Here is a 19,852-nt window from a genome sequence, read left to right as displayed (position 1 = left end):
AACCTAAAACTGCTCTAAAAAATAGTCCATTAATAAAAACATTGCTACTACCAGAAAAAAGAGTGGTTCCAAGCCTTATCACAAAAATCATCTCAAATATGGCAGAAATGCTGCTGTCTGATCAGCAGGCGTAATTTAAGAAGCTATACACAGAAAAAATTAAACTAATTCAGACCCCACTCATTCAGAATTAATGATAATGCAAAGTACCCTTCAACTTCAGTCTGGATCGTCTAACTGTGGTTTGCTAAATGACTGGAAAGATTAAAGAAGGACTGGTTAAACCATTTAAGATGATAAACAATCTTCACGATCTTCAACAGCACTGCCTTGCTGTTTCTGGACTATTGTGACTTGTATCATTAAGGTAATAATTAGAAGTCAGTCTTATCTGTTTATCAAGCAGGTCTACCAAGATAAGCTATAATTAGCAGGGATATGCTGCTAAAATACCTGCCCTTCATTTGAAGCATCTCATCCTTCATTCCTCTCTTGATTTCAAGCCGGTCTTCCCATTCATTGCTGTTTTTGACTGGACACTGTCATCTACACACAGCAAGATGTCAAAAGCTGCTTACCTCTGAATCTTTGGCCTGCTGATTACGAACGACTATTAAATTGTACAGGGTTCTGTCGTCGTCTGCCTCTGTATGGGACACATCATGAGGAGTACTCCACAAGTTCTTTTCATCATCCCTCGCCAGAGTTGCTCCAAATGAAGGATATGGATTGCTAGCACTACGGTATTAAATAAAGGAAGTATAAGGACTTGTAATATATATAACATATATAATATATACATCATATGAATGTAACATATAAGTAATATATTAGTATATAACCTATAATGTAATCTTTAAATATATACATTTCTAACAAAAAGGTCTGAATTATCTCTAGTAATCAAGTATAATGCAATAGAACAATTTTTAAAATCATTTTAAAAACAGCAAAGAATAGATGGAACCAGACACCTGGGCAGAAGTAATTTTACTATGTTTACAAGAAAAATAGCACTGAGTACCATAGCAGCTAAGACAAAAAAAGAAATCCAATGGGGAATAGAATTCTTGTGTAACTAAGAGAAGAAAATAGATAACATAAAGAGATGAACTTTTTACTGGCTCTGAATTCAAGGAAGCACATGGTACATAATATCTATCGAATTCCTTACAAGAAAATGAAATAATAAATATGCATATCCGAATACTTCCAATAAACAATGCAGGATGCTGAGTATGCATTTCAGTATTTTGTTTTATGAGTTTCCCTTTACAAGGTGGTATCCATGAATGGCCCCGTGGAGGACATGAGTGGCATGGCATCTGTCTCGCCAATGGGTTTCAGCCCTGGGCAAGTTCACTATGGATTCAGTGTGACCAAAGAAATGACAGTAGAACATTCTTGGGGTGAAAGGGTTATACCCAACTTTACTCCCACGGTGGCAGGTCAATCACTAGAATCCCGTCCACTCAGAGCGAGTCTGCATGCAGCAAGCCGGTCTCTGCCTCTGGGCCTCTCTGCCCACACAGCCGTCCTCTGGGCCTCTCTGCCCACACAGCCGTCCTCGGCCTCTCTGCCCGCACAGCCATCCTCTAGGCCTCTCTCTGTCCCCCACAGCCGTCTCAGTCTCTGTCCCTGGTGCTGCCACCACTCCAGCCTCTGCTCTGCTCTCCTGCAGCCTAGCAGCCATGCCACTGTGTCACCCAGAGCACTAGGCAGTGCTCTTAATATAGTCAGTAACAATGTATTGCCCCCATGTGTGTAGTGAGCTAGCCAACCGTGGCCAGGTGAGAATCCTGGCCACAGGAACCTTCATTTTATCCCCAGTGTCATACCTAGGATATTCCACACAGCCCGGCTAACTTCTGTGGGTCTGGACAGGTAGGTCATGCTGGGCTATTCCCTTCATCTAATAATATGTATGAAGCACCAACTCCATGTTAATCACAGGGCTCAATAAAATTGTGAGCAAAACAGACATGATCCCTGTTCATGGACCTCACGAGAGTCTAGGAATGGGAACACAAATGAGTGATCACATGACTATATATCTAAAAACTGATAAGCACTATCCAGGGGGAAGTCAGGGAGCCGGGAGAGCCAATGAGGATAGGCATCAGTAGGCATCATGACAATGGGGTGCTTGAGCTTTAGGGTGAAAGAGAAGCACAGAGCTCCAGGCAATGGCAACAACACATTCAAAGGCCCTGGGTAGGAGGAAACAGGATGCACACATTACAAGAAAGGACATTGACCAGGGAGTGCAGAGAAGCCAAGAGGCATCTAGGGCCAGATATGCAGAGTTCCGTGGGCTGTTTTCTGACATTCCTCAGACATGTGTTCTTTACTCCTAAGAGCAAGGTAAGATATGGAAAGGTGTTAAGCAGGACTGTGATGTGACATGAACAGAATTACCTCTTTAAAGATATTTTTGGCTAATGTGTGGAGAATGCTTTAAGGGGTCATGAGCGGATTTGAGAGAGTCCTTAGGATGCAACAGTGGTAACTCACGTGAGATACAATATGTCTCAGAATTAGAATGATGGTAGGAAGAAAAGTGTGTAGTGTTCAGGAATATTAAGAAGGTAGAAGCTCTCTGGCTTCTTCACCTGATGGTGAGTGATGCTGTTCTCTGAGACAGACCTGGAATGCCCCATGGCCATGGAGCAGCAAATACTCATGCAGGTATGACATGACAGAATGAGCACAGGCAGAAGACACCCAGGTAAGCAGCACCTGGGAAGGAGGGCTGAGAGTAACCGACAGGTGGGCTGAAGGTAAATGTTAAGAATTAAACAAACATGGGATACTCAGTTGACACTAAGGAAATGTCACGACAGGAAGCAAATGCCAGTCACCAAAATGGGCTTCGGCAGCACCTGAAGGGGAGCCCCCAGCACTTGGGCAATGGGGTATATAGGTCAGGCTACTAGCTGAGGACTCAGACTGGGGAGAGATAACCGGGGCCCACTTGTGAAAACTGGAGCCCAAGTAGGGATGGCATCTTGGAAGCAAGGACAGCTGAAGCCCAGCTACCCGAGTGTGGCAGAGGCTGAGCAGCTGAACACTAGCTCAGTGCTCCTGAAATCCCTCTAGCTTCAGTTCAGCGGTGTGGGTTCGGCCTGGACCAAGAGATCAGAGGGATGGGGAAGTGGGAAACCCACGGGGAACCAGGCACAGCTTAGCCACGCTGTTCTCAGAACCACTCAGTCACCTAGGCTGCCTGACACTGCAAAGGCGAGACACAGGGAGTCCACAGCCTGGCTCTTCTTAAGAATGAAGAGCTGATGAAAGGGAAGGCACATGATGCCTCGGTGCCCTGCCCATATGGGCCTTAACAACATGTCAAATTCATGCATTTGCTGGTTCAGTTGTTTACTTAACAAACATGGAATGGATCCCTGCTGTATTCTGGTACTGGGCTGACTGCTCTGGGGACTTGAAAATAAATAGGACATTGTCTTTGATCTTAGTGTGACTACAATGCGATGAGATAAGCGAAATTAAAATTTCTGAAGTATAAAGAGAATGTTGTAGGAGCAAAGAGGAGCGACTGATTGTATGTGATGAGAAGAAAGTTCAAGAAAGGTTTCAGGGAGGTGACATCTAACTGAGACCTGAGAATACACAACCTTTTCCCAGAAAGAGAAGCACAGGGAACAGTATTCCTGGCAGAGGGAACAGCAGGAGCAGCATATGGAGGCTTGAGGTGTCCCCAGAGGGGGGAATTCCAAGTGAGCCTGCACACTGCACCACACACGGCGCATGAGGGTAACTGGAGGGATGTGAAGAAGAAAGGGTGATCTGGGGTCAGACTGAGGGAATTCCGGCTTTATTCTATGAACTGTGAGAAATTATCAAGGGGATTTTGAGCCTTATCGGATCTGGGTTTTAGAGAAATACCTCTGGGTGAAGAAGAAACCAGGAAATGGCTCAGGAGGCTGTAACGAGAGAGTTGGTGTGCTGCTCATGCCATTCTCTTTGCGGTCCTATTGTCAGGGAGTTTGGGGGCCTGGGGGCTCTTGTGGGGGAGCCGTGGAGCAGGTGATGGGCAGGGCTCCCTGGCAGAAAAAGAAAGAAGCCCACAAACCAACCAGAGCGAGAACAGCTGCACTATTTAAACCTTATTTCTTAGACTTACAAGAGTTATTTGGGGCACAAGAAGGTGGAGTTCTGTTGCTAAATACATACATATGTAATTCTAAATATTTTGAAATTCTAGATGTGCCAAGAGTGAATAAGGGTGTGGGCGAGGGAATCTGCGGTGGGAATAGAAATGAGGACAGATTCCAGTAGCATCTGAGCAGGGAATGGCAGCCCTGGGGAGCAGTGATGGCAGCACAGACGTGTGAGGATTCAAAGCTGACTGTGTGCGGGGCCTGCCTCCACCTGGGAGAGCGCAGAGGAAGCCAAGGTGGACCTGTGAGCCTGTAGGACATTCAGAGAGGTCAGGACCTGGGCTTACGAGTGAGAACAGGGCTGGAGATTTCAGCTCCGAAGAAATGCACGTGCATTCCCACCAAAGCCATGGGATCACAGGGCTGGTCTGGGAATAGGAGGTGAGGAAAGAAAGACCTCGGGGGATTAGCTGGGAGGGAGACTGCAGAGAGCAGGTGAGAGCCAGGGGAGACAGATGCTGAGACAAAGGGGACTCCAACAGCAGGCAGACGCTGGGCAGGGGTCAGAAACATGAAGGGCACGGAGCCCAACTTCTTTTTGGCTACATGATTTTTCAGCCAATAAAAACCACCACTGCATCATGTGCGGCTTTACACACCCCACCCCTCCTGTTACACAAAGGTGGGTGATACTTCCGCACTTTGCACAGGGACAAGACTAGAGCTTGAGTTCTGTGTCAAGCAGCAAGTGGACAGCTCTCCCAGCATGAGGTCCCTGATGGAGAGTCTCCAAGCAGCCAGGTGTCATGTCGCAGACTTGATCCAAATCCCCCACGAATGGAGCTCAGATAACGACTACCTGTATGAAGTGTTCCTGTACAAACTGGCACATTCCCTGGGGGCTTCTCCTCTAGGCATGCAGCCCCCGGAGCACAGCGTTCCGCAGGAGCGACAACCACAGCTCCCGATGCTACAGTGCATGTCCCTCTGGGGCCACAAAACCACAGTACTTCCCTGAAACCAGTCTTTTACTTTCCCCAAATTTGTTTTGCTTGTGTAAGTCTTGCCCCTTCAACAAGCTAAGTTTTGGCCAGGGCAGGGATGATGTTCCTTCTGCTTCCCACATCACCTGGCAGGCGGGGCACCGAGCAGTTGCTTCCACAGTGCTTGCTGAAGAGAGCAAAGTGGGCTGGGACCCCGGTCTGCTCAAGGAAATCCCGGATAGAACTCACTGTTCCCGTCTTTTAAAAACTTCCCTAAAAGCAGGAGATTTATAAATTAGCCAGTAACTACCTGAATAATCAGGAATAAATGTCATTTGAGCATGAGTAATCTAACCAGTTTTTGCTAATAACCCACAATTTCCGTGCATGCTTTGAAATTATGACAGCTGCCTTCCCTGGCCAGTCCACTACTTCCCTCTCTCTTCTTCCCTCTCTCTCTGTCCTCTCTCTTTCTCCCCAACACACACACACACACACACACACACACACACACACACACACACAGGACTCCAGTTAATATGAAACCCTAGCCACTCATTCTTAATCTGCAAGCTCGAATGATGCACCACAGGAAGGTCAACACTGGGCCTGTTTGGAAGGGTTCATGTCTCCAGACAGCTGGTACCTTCCTAGCCCTCCCCACATCTAGCCCTGCCCTAATTAGGAGCAGTGTTCTCCTCCCATCCCATGAGCCACAGACTCTGCCTAGTCACTGATACCCCAGGGACAACACACAACAGGGAAGAGAACCAAAGGCTTCCAAGGGGCGAGCAGGGACTCTCATTGCAGGTTTTTGCTCGTGAGCTCCTGCCCCCGAGCACAGCGCCTGCTCTGTGGCCTCCCTCCACCTGGACCTCATTCCCACCATGCTCTTCTTATTCAAGTCTTCTTATTACAAGTCAGGTTTCTTTGGGGGGCTTAGGAAAGGTGGGGTTCTACTGCTAAATACATTAAAAATCGTTGTATCAAAATATAGGTTATAGTTATATCAAAAATATTAAATTAATAATTTTCAAAAAACAATCAATTAATAACTATCAAGACTATTAAATTAATAATTTTATCAAAGTATCAAGATAAAGTGGGTGAGGGTTTGAGCTCATTCAGAAGGACCAGGTGACCTGGTGTGGCTCACCGGATCCCAGATCCCAGATCCTGTGCTCTGGCCCAGTTAAGCTGTCAATCCGCTTTGTTTTAAAACTTTGAATGCTTAGGGTAGAGAGACCAGAACAAAGAAAAGCCTAATGCAAACAAGCGGAGAAGCAGTTTGGGAACCTCTGTGCACAGGACACGGTGAAGGTCTCTGGGGCCTGTGTCAGGAGAATTCAGGGCAAAGGCCCAGAGGTTTGGGCCGAGAAGCCCAGGGCAGACAGAAGTCGGGAGGAAAGGAGCCCTGAATGAAGAGTTTCACTTCCCCTCCCTCCCCCATATAATGATTTCTAAAAGGTTCTTAAGAAAGTGGGAGCAGCTCTTTTGCCTGTGGCCACCATCTGCTGATGATAAATATTTCATGAACCCCAGGCATTTGAGAGGTGGCCCCGGAGTTACATGAGAAGCAGTAGCTGCTGTTACCATCAGAAGGTGAGAGGACTGCATCCCTGATCCCACCTCGGGGCCCAAGAGCAAATCTCTGGGGAGCCTTCTCTTTCAATGCAATCTGGAGCTAAACAGTGACTCAAGGTTTAGAAACAGGGACTCCCCGCCTGGGGACCATGGGGGCAAAGTGCTGGTGGGCATTACAGCTGTTTACCCAGAACTTCCTGTGAGTCCTCCCTGCCAACAGGGCTGCGCTTAGAAGATTTTGGAAAGCCCCACAAAATACCAGCAATTTCAGTGACTTTCTCACTCACCCACAGACAGGCTGTGTAACTGACCACTGTTTTACGGCTGAGGCTCTAAAGACAGTGAAGAGAGAAAAATCTCCAGTAAACAGCAACCAAAGGTCTCAAAGAACAGACCTCAAAAGGCTGTTTGGTGCCACTCCTTTGCCTACCTAAGGCCTCCCTTCAGATTCCCCACTAGGAACCGGCCTGCCTATTGGCCCCTGGCTTCCGGACCCTTCCCTTCCTTGCTCGATGGAGACCTCCTGATGAAGGAGCAGACAAACCTAAGATCCCTTCCCATTCCTTCTTTTCCTCCTGCGCTCCTTCCTCTGTGTCTGGTCCTTTCTCTCCCTTCCTCCCTTCCTTTCAATACAGGCATTCTGGATACACTCACTAGTCGATACACTATTTAGCCAAGTCTAAACACTGTTCCATTCTAGAGCTTTCTCAGCATTTCATCACCAAGGCTCGCAACTTCCTTCAACACCAGAGGCGTGACCTACGTCAACGAAGGAAGACGAACAGCAGCCTCTCCCTGCCCGCTCCCCGACATGCTCCTATGCTTCCTCCCACCCCAGGGCTGACCCTGAGGCCCACGGGATCTGAACACCTGTACAGTGCTCCAAAGGCTGGAAGATGGTTCCGACCAGGAACCCGGGAACCAGGAGGGGAAGCTCTATTTCTATGCCTTCCAGGGGAGGACACAGGGGCTCAGGAGAATTAGATTCAGTCCGTGGCCTCTCCTCCAGTGGCACCCACTCCCACTGACTTCACGCAGTCTCACGGCTTTATAAGCCATCTCAGCTCCATGAGCAGATTCCTCTATCCACACCTGTATCCCAGCTCAGACCTCTCTCCCAAATTCCAGACTCCTAGATCTACCGGCCTCCTTCCCACCTCCTGGTGGATGTGTAAGAGACAGAAAGCTCAAGCTCAACCTGGTCAAAACCAAGCTCTTGATCTTCCCCCCAGACATCTCTCTGCTCAGATGATGGAAACACCATCCCTTCCAATTGCTCCGGCCAAAACCCCTGAAGGCATCCTTGGTTCTCTCATCCCCCACAGCCAACCCATCAGAAAGTCCTATTGGCTCCATGTTTTCAAAATATCCATCTCTACCACCTTGAGCCCAGGCATCTGTGTCTTGCATAAGAATTCCTGCATAGTTTTTTTTCACTCATCTACCTCTTACTACCATTGCCTCCCATCCATTCTATTCTTAGCACAACATCCAAGGTGGTCCTTTAATATGTAAATCAGATCTTGTCACCCCTGCCTGAAAGCCCTCCAGCAGCTCCCATTTGGCTTAGAACAGAAGCCAAAGTGATACATGGTCTGTAAGGCCCCACATGACCCCTGAGCCACTCTGGCCTCTTCACTATTCCCTGCACCCAGTCACATTCCCACTTCAGGGGTGCGCTGGCAGATTCTTCTACCTGTGATATTTTTCCCCAGATACCCACATGCCCCACTCTCTCCCCGATGAGGCCTACCTTGACCAATCTACTTAAAGCTGTTAGCAAGCTCCCCACACATGCTCTGCCTTTTCTTTTCCCTACACACTTATTTATCTTCTAATTCACTTACTATGTTTACTGCTAACCCCCCTCTCTGGAATAAAAGCCCCAAAAGGACAGGATCTGTATCTATTTGCTCAGTGATATACCTCAAGTGCTTAGAACATTAGCCAGCACATTTAGAAGATGCTCAATAAATATTCGCTGACAGGGCTACAAATGATAGAAATGAGGCTGGAATCTGTGTGTACAGACTCACAGAGAAACTCTTAACATGTGTTAGCTTTTTAAATTTATGAAGGTGGGGCTCATAGTCTTGTGGGGAGAAGCAGACAATGGGCACACATGTTTATGTCAGGTGAAAACAGGGTTCTGAAAGAATACATGGTGAATAAGGAACAGAGGGGTGGGGATGATGCTGGGGTTCTTGTTTGCGGAGCCGAAGAATGAGTTTGACAAACAGTTAAGGTAGGAGAGCGAGGTACAGGCTTTTATTTAGAGATAAAGTGAAGGGACAGAGCTCCCGGCTCACGCCAGGAGGGGACAAGAGAGTCTGTCGTGGTGCATTGTCTAGGGGGTTTTATAGGCAGTTGAGGATTTTTCGAGAACATGAAAAAACTTAGGGGTGGGGACTTGTTAAGTGGTCCCTGAATATTAAAAATTAACTTAGCTGTAAGGAATTTTGTGCCTTGATTTCTCTCTGGGACACTGGCGCCTTGGTCTGGGAGGATATCAAAAGGCTGCCTGCCCAGCCCCCAAGGTGGGCTGAGGTATTGTCTACTTGCTAAAGAATCTTGCCTCTTGAACTTCCTGGGTGTTAAAATGCAATCTTATCTTTAAGATGGAATTCTTCCTGCCTTTTACCATGCCGTCTACAGCTGGGTCTGCATGCTAAGTTAGTTGCTCAGTTTGCAGAATCACCTTGTCAGATCTGAAGGAGGAAAGACAGCACATAGGCCTGGGCCTTTTAGTATGCTAAAGTGAATCTTACACATGGTTACAAATGATTAGCATAATAAAACATGTGCTACTCTTCTTTATCTGGGGAACATTAACTGATTTCACTGAAGAATGATTCTAGAGCTCAATGTTTAACACAGAGTTTTAGTAGGAGGGTTTCCTTGCATGTAGTTACATTGCTCTGACTGCAAATATTCCGCCCTGCCACCTCCGGAGGCCCTCACCCTACTCTGACTACATCCATGGTCCGTGTCTCAGGGACACTGTTTTAAAGAGGGTGGTCATGGAAGAACTTTCTTATAAAATGATTCTGAGCAGAGACCGGAATAAAGTGAGGGAGTTACCCAGGCAGGTTAGTGCAGAAAGAACATTCTAGGCAGGGAGGGCAGGAAGTGCAAAGGCCCTGAGAAAGGAGTGTGCCTAGTACGTCTGGGGCCCTGGGAGGAAGCCAGTCTGGCTGCAGGATATACACTTTCACCTTAGGCACTGACATTAAAATCTAAACCTTGCATAAGGATCCCAAACTGGAAACCACCCAGAAGTCCACCAAAGGTCAAATGGGTGAACAAAATGGAATATACGCTAAAGCAATGAGAACCACACACTAAGCTATACACAGCAACTTGGATGGACCTCACAAAGTTGAGAACATACATAGTTTGGTCCCATTTATGTAAAGATTAAAAGCAAGCAAAATTAAAGTACATTCCTAAGGGGCATGCGTAGGTAGTAAAGCTATAAGGAAACACAAGGAAATGACTATCACAGAAGTCTAGATACCATCAGGGGTGGGAGGATGGAGATAGCAATAGCTCTTTCTTGCCCTAGGTAGTGTTTATAAGAATGTTCATTTTATAGTTGTTGTTTATACTGTACATATTTTTTAATGGTTTTAGTCTCCAATATCACATATACAAATTCAAAAAACTTAAAAGAAAAAAAGAGAGGCAATTCAGTAAACACTTATGATAGCCTTTCAGGCTCTACAGGGGTGCTTAGATACACACTGTCTCACCAAAATAATTTCCTAAAAAAAAGCACTAAAGAATAGAGTGCACAGTAATATAATTACCACAAAACAAATATTTATTATCCAGACTAAAAAGGTCTTTAATCACTAATAAACTATTTTATCCCACGTTAAAGCAGAATTTAGCTTTTAAACAAAGGTGTAAGAAAAAGGTCACTTCAAGATTATCTATAGAATAAAAAGTTCTAAGAAACGTAGATCACACGATGTGTCAGAGAAAGAAATTTCATCTTCTGAGGAACTTTCCAAAGTCACTGAAACTGACTAATACAACTCACAAAAGGAGAAGAGGGATTCTTGCGGGTTGCCTGGGAAGAAAAACCTTTAAAAGTCATTCTGAGGTGAATTTCGAGGGGCTGACTTCTTGGTAAAGCATTTATCTCCTATGCACTGGATCTGAGGCCCTGTTCCCGGAACTGCACCCATAACCCTCTCCTCTGTCTCCCCTGTCTTTCAAGAAGGGAGCAGTCAAGCCTTAGAGGGGTTTCTTGGAGCCAGGAGCACCTTCCTGCCTAGGAATCCTCCGCCTCCGCAGGCACTTCTGTGAATCACTGCCTGGCCCAGGGCTCTAGGCTTTGCAAACTGCAGGTTCCGCAGGAAGCCACGGGTGAGCTGTGTCAGCTTTGGAAATCAGCGACACATTATGGGAAAAGAGTGAGGCCATCTGGGCCCCGTCAGAGAGAGCTCACTGACACTAACACAGTATCAACATTTTTTTAAAGCCCTTCCAAAGGTAGAAGATAATCTGATCAGCTCAGACGTATGTTGAGTCCATGCTGGGAAATGAAAAACTGTACACATGTAAAAGACTATTGTTCTACAGTTGGTTCCCTTTCTTTTAATTGAAGTATTGTTGACATACAATCTTGTCTTGGTTTCAAGTATACAACACAATAGTTCAACAGTTACCCCCATTATTAACTCCTCACCCCCACTAGTGCAGTTTCTGTCTGTCAGCATGGGAAGATGTTACAAAATCATTGTCTATATTCTCCATGCTGTACTACCATCCCTGTGACCAACTTATATTATGATTGAGAATTTTTGTGCCCCTTTATCCCCTTCACCCTCCCCACCCACCCCAACCCTCCCCCATGGTAACCACCAGTCACTTCTCAGTGTATCTCAGTCTATTACTGTTCTGTTCATTTTGGTTTGTTTTGTTTTTAGATTCCACATATAAATATGGAATATGGTATTTGTCTTTCTCTGTCTGGCTTATTTCACTGAGCTTAATACCCTTTAGGTCCATCCACACTGTCACAAATGGCAGGATTTTTCTTTTCTTATGGCTGAATAATAGTCCATTGTATACACATACCACATCTTTTTTATTTATTCATCTATTGGTGGAAACTTTGGTTGTTTCCATATCTTGGCTATTGTAAATAATGTGGCAATAAACATAGGGGTGCATGTATCTTTTCGAATCAGGGATTTTGTTTTCTTTGGGTAAATTCCTAGAAATGGAATTACTGGGTTGATGGTGACTCCCTTTCATATATCTTAAACTCACCACCTTTCTTTCTCACTGATACCCGCTTTCCCCAGCCATAATTCAGAAAAATGGGCTCAGTGTCTCTGGACCCCAGGTTACAACAACTCAGGGCAAGTCTCATACTTCAAACACAATTTCTAGCACACACCACATATGCAGCTAGTTACTCGCCTCCCTAAATACGAGGCCTCCACTCCTTCTACGGCACTGAAATACAGTTAGGATTTGAGTTCCAGATCAGCCACATGTGCCTCTGAGTATGGAAGCTACAGAAGCTCTTTCGCTCCAGTTTCTTTAACCATCAAGGGCGACAACAGATATAATTACAGTGGAGCCTCATCATTCCCAGATTCATCATCTGCAAATTCACCCAGTCACTAACATGTATCTGTAATGCAAAAGCAATTTCAGTGGTGTTTTCACAATGCCAAGGTGCCTGCTCCTAGCCGGGCCCAGCAAGGTGAGGCTCTGCCTTCTTACTTCAGCTCTCATCCTGTAAACAAGCGTCCTTTTCGTGGTCTGTTGGTGCCACTTTTTTTGCATTTTTGTTAGGGATTTTGCTGTTTAGAATAGTCCCCAAGCATCGTCTGAAGTACTAAAATATGTCTGCTAGATAAGCTTCATTCAGGCATGAGTTACTGTGCTGTGAGCAGTGAGTTCAATGATAGTGAATCAATAATATACAAAATAAGGCATCTTACCCAGAAACACATGTAAGACAAGATATGTATTGATCAGTCAATGAATCAGCTAGTGTGGAATCTCAGCCTGGATTTACCCCCCAGAGCAATGGTTCAGCACCCTGTGTTTGTGGTGACATAGAACATGACTACTCTGGAATTGATGTTCCTCACAGGGGTATAGCGAGGATTTAACTGATAGCTGTAAAGCACTTACAACAGTGCCTAGTACACCTATAAAAGGTCAGGAAGGCCAGGACAGCGAAGACGAATGTCAGATGCCTTTCTCCGCAAGCTCCGTCTCTCGCCCTCTTCTTCATACTGTTGGAGCGGTAGGCTCAAACCGAACCATTTTAATGGTGAGGAAAATTCAATTCTGTTGCCCACACTCATAGGCCTAGAACAATTCCTTTTCAGAACGGACCTTCATTGTGGGCATAAAACAACTGTCAAGAGAAAACTGAGGTTTTATTCCATTTTTCCCTAATGGGAGTTCCAGGCACCATAGAAAAACAAACCCCTGATGTCTGTTCTCTGTTCACTGGCCACAGACACGTGCCCACATTCTGCTGTCATCAGTGGAAGCCGCAGGGGGGCACAGAGGCAAGCTGGGAGCAGAAGAGATTTGGAAGCTCACACTACATGGTTCCCTTCGGTGGTTTAAAAGAGAGCACAAATAAAAACTCAACTGTGGTCACTAATTCACTCCCTTTGTTCTTTTGCTTTTGAACAACTGGACAGCTGTGGTGCTTATCAGCCATTAACAGCCCGTAAAAAAACTAAAGAGTAAGAATTATACTTCCATGAGCATTCAAAGTGACCTTGTGAAAGATGCTTTGGTGTGTGACATTTCTTTCATGTTCCATTTTAGACTCTTCTGCACCTCTGATGTCTGTACTGGCTATCATATGGCAGTAGATTCTATGAGGCCAGAGGACACGGGCATCTCTCTGCTTGAAGGTACTATGGCTGTGCCTCCAGAATCATATCATTTTCAGGGCCACAACTCAGGCTCAAATGGGTTTTTATATGGCAGGAACATACTTTTCTCACTAATGGAAGAAAGCCATGCTATTAAAGTAAAAATAAAAACCAATGCTTTGAACACTAACATTTTTCCCAGAGTACCCTGCGTAGTGTCCTCAAAAAAAGATATGTCCAAGTCCTAAACCCTGGTTCCTGTAACCTTGTTTGGAAATACGGTCTTTGCAGATGTAATTAAGTTAAGGACCCTAAGATAAAAATCACCCTGGATTTGGGTTGGACCCTAAATCCTACGTGTCCTTATGAGAGAGAAGAGAGGGAGGAAAAGACACTGAGAGGAGACACATGGATGAAGACAGAGGCAAAGATTTGTACTGCCATAAGCCCAGGAATACCAGGAGCCGCCAGAAGCTGGAATCAGCAAGGGATGATTCTCTCCAGAGCCTTCGGAAGGCACACACCCTGCCAGCACCTTGCTTTCAGATTTCTGCCTTTAAGAATCATGTATGAAAAAAATTTCTGTTGTTTTAAGCTACCAAATCTATGGTGATTTACTGAAGCAGCCCTAGAAAACAAGTACTATGTACCCCAAATGTTTCTTTTAATTAGTAACATGAAATCGTGAACCAAAGAGTCACTCATTATTTCATAGAGAAATGATCAGTGATCCAACCATTTCAAAACAATCCCTTTGCACTGTTACCCTGTCCTCAGTGCACATTGCTTTTTTGTTGTTGTTTTGATCACTACTTACTCTCCTTCGTAAATATAGTCAGTGCAGGGAAGAAAGGCAAACAGAACCTCAACAATGAGTCCTAATATTGGGGTGAAGGTGAGAAAACAATGAGATTAAACAAAACCTTTCGCTTTCTTTGGGGCTGAAGCCATGTGAGGCCATGTGTCCTTTCTCCAGGTCCACACTTGTTCTTAAGCTTTACTGGGTTTAAAAATGACTACTCAACTAGTCACTGCTGAAGCAGGCCCAGGCAGCTACAGTTGGGCAAATGGTCATGATTCACATCTCCTGGGCCTTTAGCCTCCTCGCCAGGACTAAGGACGGCCTCAGAGCCCTGTATTCCATGTCAAATGGGATTACAGTTGACACAAGCCTACACAAAGAGGATAATCTGGATCAAGCCTCAAAAAACCCTCCAAGATCATGCATTAAAGTCTGATCTCCCCATTTTACAGAAGAAGAAACTACAGTTTGAGGAAGTTAAGAGACTTCCCCCAAATCCCACAGTGAGTTAATAGGTGCTAGGCCTCAGGTGTCCTAAACTCTCACTTGGCGTGGTTCACAGGGCCAGGCTGCTTCCACATTCCAGTAGAATTATACTAATAAAGGGCATGGAAGAAGGGAAGGAAAAAGGATCCAAACTGGACAGGAGCTAAGTCTAGCGATATCCACCAGTTTCCAGTATATAAAAATTACAACTTATTTTTGAAAAACGTCTGGTAGTTTTCTGAATTTTCTATAGGCAAGGCATGGACTTTAAAGTCAGACAGACATGGATTCAAATTCTGGCTCTCTGACTTACCAGTTGTGACTGTGAATTAATTATTTAAATTCTTTAAGCCCCGGGTTCCTCACTTATAAAACAGAAATTACACCTTTCTCATTAGTCACGGTGATGACTAAATGACAGAATCTGTGTAAACAAATACCACTTAGGCAATAGCCTCCACAAGGTATGCACCATTTATATAAAGTTAAGAATGCTAAACACAGACTCAATTTGGAGGTCACCTTTGGAGGTGGAGGATGATGCAGTCAGGGAGGGATACGTGGGAGGAGCTTCAACTGTATTGTTTATGTTTTCTTATAGTCAGTGCTGGGTATATGGGTCTTTGCTCTTATTCAACATTTTTTAAATACATTTTTTAAATTACATATAGAAAGAAATTAACAAATGAACAACTATTATTATAAATTCTATTAATCAAAAAGTATGAATTCAGTTCTTACTCCAGGTTGTGCTGGGCACAACAGGGGACATTAAGGTGAGGAAGATGTAGTCCTGACAATCCAAATAAGAACCTCTGATATGGCAGCAGTTACAGCACCCACCTTACAACTGTAAGAAGAGGCAGAATGTAATAAGTGACCTGAGGGGGAAAAAAGAAAGAAAAGAGACACCATAACAGTAGAGGAGAATTTCTAAGACTCCATCATAGAGGTGGCAACTGAAATGGGCATTAAACACTGAGTAGAATCTTAAGATGTAGAGAAAACAAAAGGATGTCTAGCAACCAATGACAGCATTGGCTAACACCAGGAGGGACACCTGCACTATTAGACTGATCATGAGCAGAGACTAGGGTATGCAAAATAAGAGGAGCCAGGGAAAAGAGGAAATGTGAAAGCATGGACGGGTTAGCACAGAGGTATTCCCCATGCACTGTGAAAAGAACATCACATTTTCTTTCTCTTGTAACTCTCAAGAGTCAATTTTCATGTAATCATACAGGGAACAGAAACTAGATTTCATGGTGAGTGGATGATAAAGAAGGAGATGGGGGGTACATGTGACTACTCTCTGAAGACTTTTGTGCCTGACACAAAAGCAGGCTAAAGATGGTAACTGAAGGTCATGGAAATATGAGGATGAATTTTTAGTCAGGGGAGACCTCAGCATATTTCTAGAAAAGGGGGAAAAAAGAACTGGTAGAACAGAGAGGACTACAAATGCAAACCAAAGAACAGCCTCTCCCTTTAGATTCATTCCAGAAAGAGCAAAAGGAACAAGGCCAAAAATGAAATGGCATTATCAGACCAGCAAAGGAGAAGGAGATCAAGTTATTTTTCCTGGACTAATGAAATCCCAGGTGCATTTTGGAAGGACTGCAGGCGACCACGCACACAAATGACAGATGTCATCTCCCAGACCACACCTCTTACAGGCACTGTTACCTGGGGGCAGGAAATAAAACTTGAAAACCATTGTTTTGTGATAAGGCATTTAGTTGGAAGGTGGGTATATGAACAAAACCTTTTTTATAAATAAAAAAAAAAAATAAGATGACATGAAGAGTGAAGTTCTCAATAAAATAAAAATTAAGACTATCTGGCCACATGATTTCACCACACCAAGATTTCAAACCAACCACTTTGTAAAAGAGTCTGGCAGTTTCCCAAAGAGTTAAATGTAGAATTACTATGTGACCCAGTAATTCCACTTCTATATACCCAAGATAACTGAAAACATATGTCTGCATGGAAGCTTGTGCACAAATATTCATAGCAGCATGATTTAAATGAGCCCAAACTGGAAACAACCCAAATGTCCATCAATTGATGAATATATAAATAAAATGTAATATACCCATATAATAGAATATAATTCAACTATAAAGAGGAATGAAGTGCTAACACATGCTACAACATAGATGAAACTTGAAAATTTTTTGCTAAGTGAAAAAAGCCAGATGCAAAAGAGCACATATTATGATTCCATTTATACAACATGTCCAGAATAGGAAAATCTATGAAGACATAAAGCAGATTGGTGATTGCCTAGAGGAGCAGAGAGCAAAGAGGAAAGGGCGGTGAGGGACTGCTAAAGGGAATAGTGCTCATTTGGGAGTAATGAAAATGTTTGGAATTAGGCAGTGGTGATGACTGCACGACTTTGTGAACACGCTACAAGCCACTGAACTTCACACTTTAAAAAAATAAAAAAGATTTCAAACTAGACCTTTCGATGACTGGGTAGGAGAAAACATACGGGTACCCATACACACACATTGCTGCTCTTCCCAAATATTGTTACACTGACATGTTGCCAGAATGACACTAAACCACAAAAGACCAGTCCACTCACACTGATATGCTCAGAAGAAAAACAATGATAATTAATAACTAAAATTTACTGTGTGTCAGATACTCTACTAAAGCACTTGACATGGATTGGCTCATTTCATTTCTCACTGCAACCCTTCGAGGCACACACCAGTATCACTCCCATTTTACAGACAAGGAAATTAAGGCACAAGTTAAGTTTCATAATTTGTGCACAGTCACCCAGTTGGGATTTAAACCCAGGCAATCTGACTCGTGAGCACTATGCTATGCTCCTCCAATTGACTCTGTCTTCTTAAAGTCACTTGCAAAATTCACTGACTTAACAATGTAAAGTCAAGGCAGGGGAGGGCAGGAAAGGGCTAAGATTTTAAAACAACCAAAAATATTAATTCAAATAGCCATCCCAGACAGAAAACTGAAAAGACCCAAGGCTCTGAGGATAAGTGCTGTATTTCATGCTACTATGAACTTGACAAATTGAATGTACAACCCAAGCACGGAGTTCTAGATCGCTAGGCACTCCTTTCAGGACTAGGGTTAGACTACTGGGTTTCTCCCTGGCCACGATGATCTAGTCAGCTAAGTGGGAAACCATCAGCAAGAGCAACAAGACAGTGTGTATTGTGTGTATGACTATTTATATATATAGAACAAACATGACATATATGTTTACATATATGGGTGCTCACTAAACAATGAGGGGTGGATGGTAAGTTCTAAGTTACAGGAAAGAGATGAATAAGGTCACAGTAATCAAAGAAGACTGCTTGAAAGGGCCTTGAGGGCTAGCATTTAGGAAGGGGCAGGAAGGATAAAGGTCACCATGTGAGGAAAACTTGGGGTAATAAGAAGGCGGGATTGTTCCTAGAGTATTAAGAATGATCATCTGATTAACATTAGGAATGCACAACGTATAATGTGCTGGAAAAAAAGAGCGGACAGGCAGGAAGAGGCTACATAAGATCTCAAAAGTCAAGGGAAGTATTTGCACTTGATGGAGTAAGAGAAGGTAAATCATGCTTTTAAAAAGTTGGGAAAACTTTAACATCCTGGGTGTACACTTCCTAAGAAACACTAGTGTATTTGCTCACCCAGCCCTGGAATTTCTCCTCAAGTACTGTTTCCTAATTCCATCTCCACTATTTTGTTTTTTGCGTGTCTACACCCAGACCTGACCTCGTGGACCTTAATTTCAGCAGAGTCAAGATTAAAAAGAATTGCTCAAAATCACAGCCCTGAACAAAACTGTGTTGTATGGTCCCTTCACAAAGCCACTGAGCACACTGCTAATAGGCATTAAATCCCCTCACACTTCACAGCTTAGCCGTAATGAATCAACATCCTAGTGATAGGCTGTCCCTTGAGAAAATAAGCATCTTTTTAATGCGAAAAATATCTGTGCTCAATCACTGAAATTGTCTTCCTTTGAAAATAAAACTGAATGGCAAAGTATCCAACTTTTTTCTGGGTGAAATAAAAACGCAGTCTCCTGTTTCACTGGAATACACCTACTAAGTATACTGTCAGTCACAGCAGCGTTAATCGGGGACACTTCTCTCCCGCACTTCCCTGCCCCGGCACCGAAGGCGCGGCCCTTTGCACAGGCGTCCCATCTGTGGGCTCTGGCGCAAACAGGCGCAAAGAGCGGGAGGTCCTGTACGGGACCCAGGCGCTTGGTCTGCGCCGCGGGGCGGCCTCAGCGCACGCCCACCTGCCCGCCTCGGACAAGCACACAGGCACCCGGCTCCGCGACGCGGGCTGCGGCCAGGGAAGCCCCGCCGCCCGGGCGCACGCACCTGACCAGCGGCTCCTTCTCGGGCGCGGCGGGCTCCTCCAGGCACTGGCACGGGCAGCAGCCGCACGCGGTCCTCAGCCAGCGCCTCAGCCCCATGGAGAGTAAGGGGCCCCGCCGGCGCCTGGAGGCTCCGAGGTAGCCGCAGCGGCGAGCGAGCGCGGCGGGGCGCGGCCGGCGGGCCGGCGTCCAGGCGCGGGGACAATCGCGGCCCCGGCGTCGCGGGCCAGTCCGTGCGCATCACGCCGCGGCTAGGGACGCGGGCGAGGCCGGAGGCGCCTCCACGACCCCGGGGCTGCACAGTCACACGCTCGCCTCCGCTTGGGTTTGGCTTGGGGCGCGTGTTTTCGTGGGGCTTTTTTCTCTCTCTCTCTTAATTCCCCGGGCGCAAATTGGGGCGCATGCGTCCCCGAGACGCTCCGCTGCTGCCCTCTAAGAAGGAAGCAGGAACTCCAGCCAGACTGCAGAATCCGAGGGCACGGCGGGCGACCGGGCGGGGGCAGGAGGGGAAAGCCCTCGAGGCACAGAGCACGAGGTGGAGCCCAATCTATGCCTGCGTTTCTTTGGCTTCACTTCCTGAGGAACTGAGCGGTCCGCCTCCCCACCCCCATGCCCTCGAAGCAGAGTTTAGCGCATATTTG

At 45.3% G+C, this 19,852-nt stretch overlaps 1 protein-coding gene across 1 annotated transcript in view; it reads right to left on the bottom strand.

The window, feature by feature from the left end:
• MREG (melanoregulin) overlaps positions 1-19,650 on the bottom strand; it is a 62,743-nt gene extending 43,093 nt beyond the window's left edge. The window contains exons 1-2 of the mRNA XM_036916241.2: positions 19,216-19,650; positions 579-738 (exon numbers count right to left, since the gene is read on the bottom strand). Coding sequence (XP_036772136.1) covers positions 579-738; positions 19,216-19,310 — 255 coding nt within the window. The 5' untranslated portion in view covers positions 19,311-19,650. The remainder of the gene's footprint in view (positions 1-578; positions 739-19,215) is intronic.
• Positions 19,651-19,852: the final 202 nt, after the last annotated feature.

The sequence above is a fragment of the Manis pentadactyla genome, chromosome 6 (assembly GCF_030020395.1).
Source record: "Manis pentadactyla isolate mManPen7 chromosome 6, mManPen7.hap1, whole genome shotgun sequence".
In the NCBI taxonomy this organism is placed as follows: Eukaryota; Metazoa; Chordata; class Mammalia; order Pholidota; family Manidae; genus Manis; species Manis pentadactyla.
This window is presented reverse-complemented; position numbering and strand designations above follow the sequence as displayed.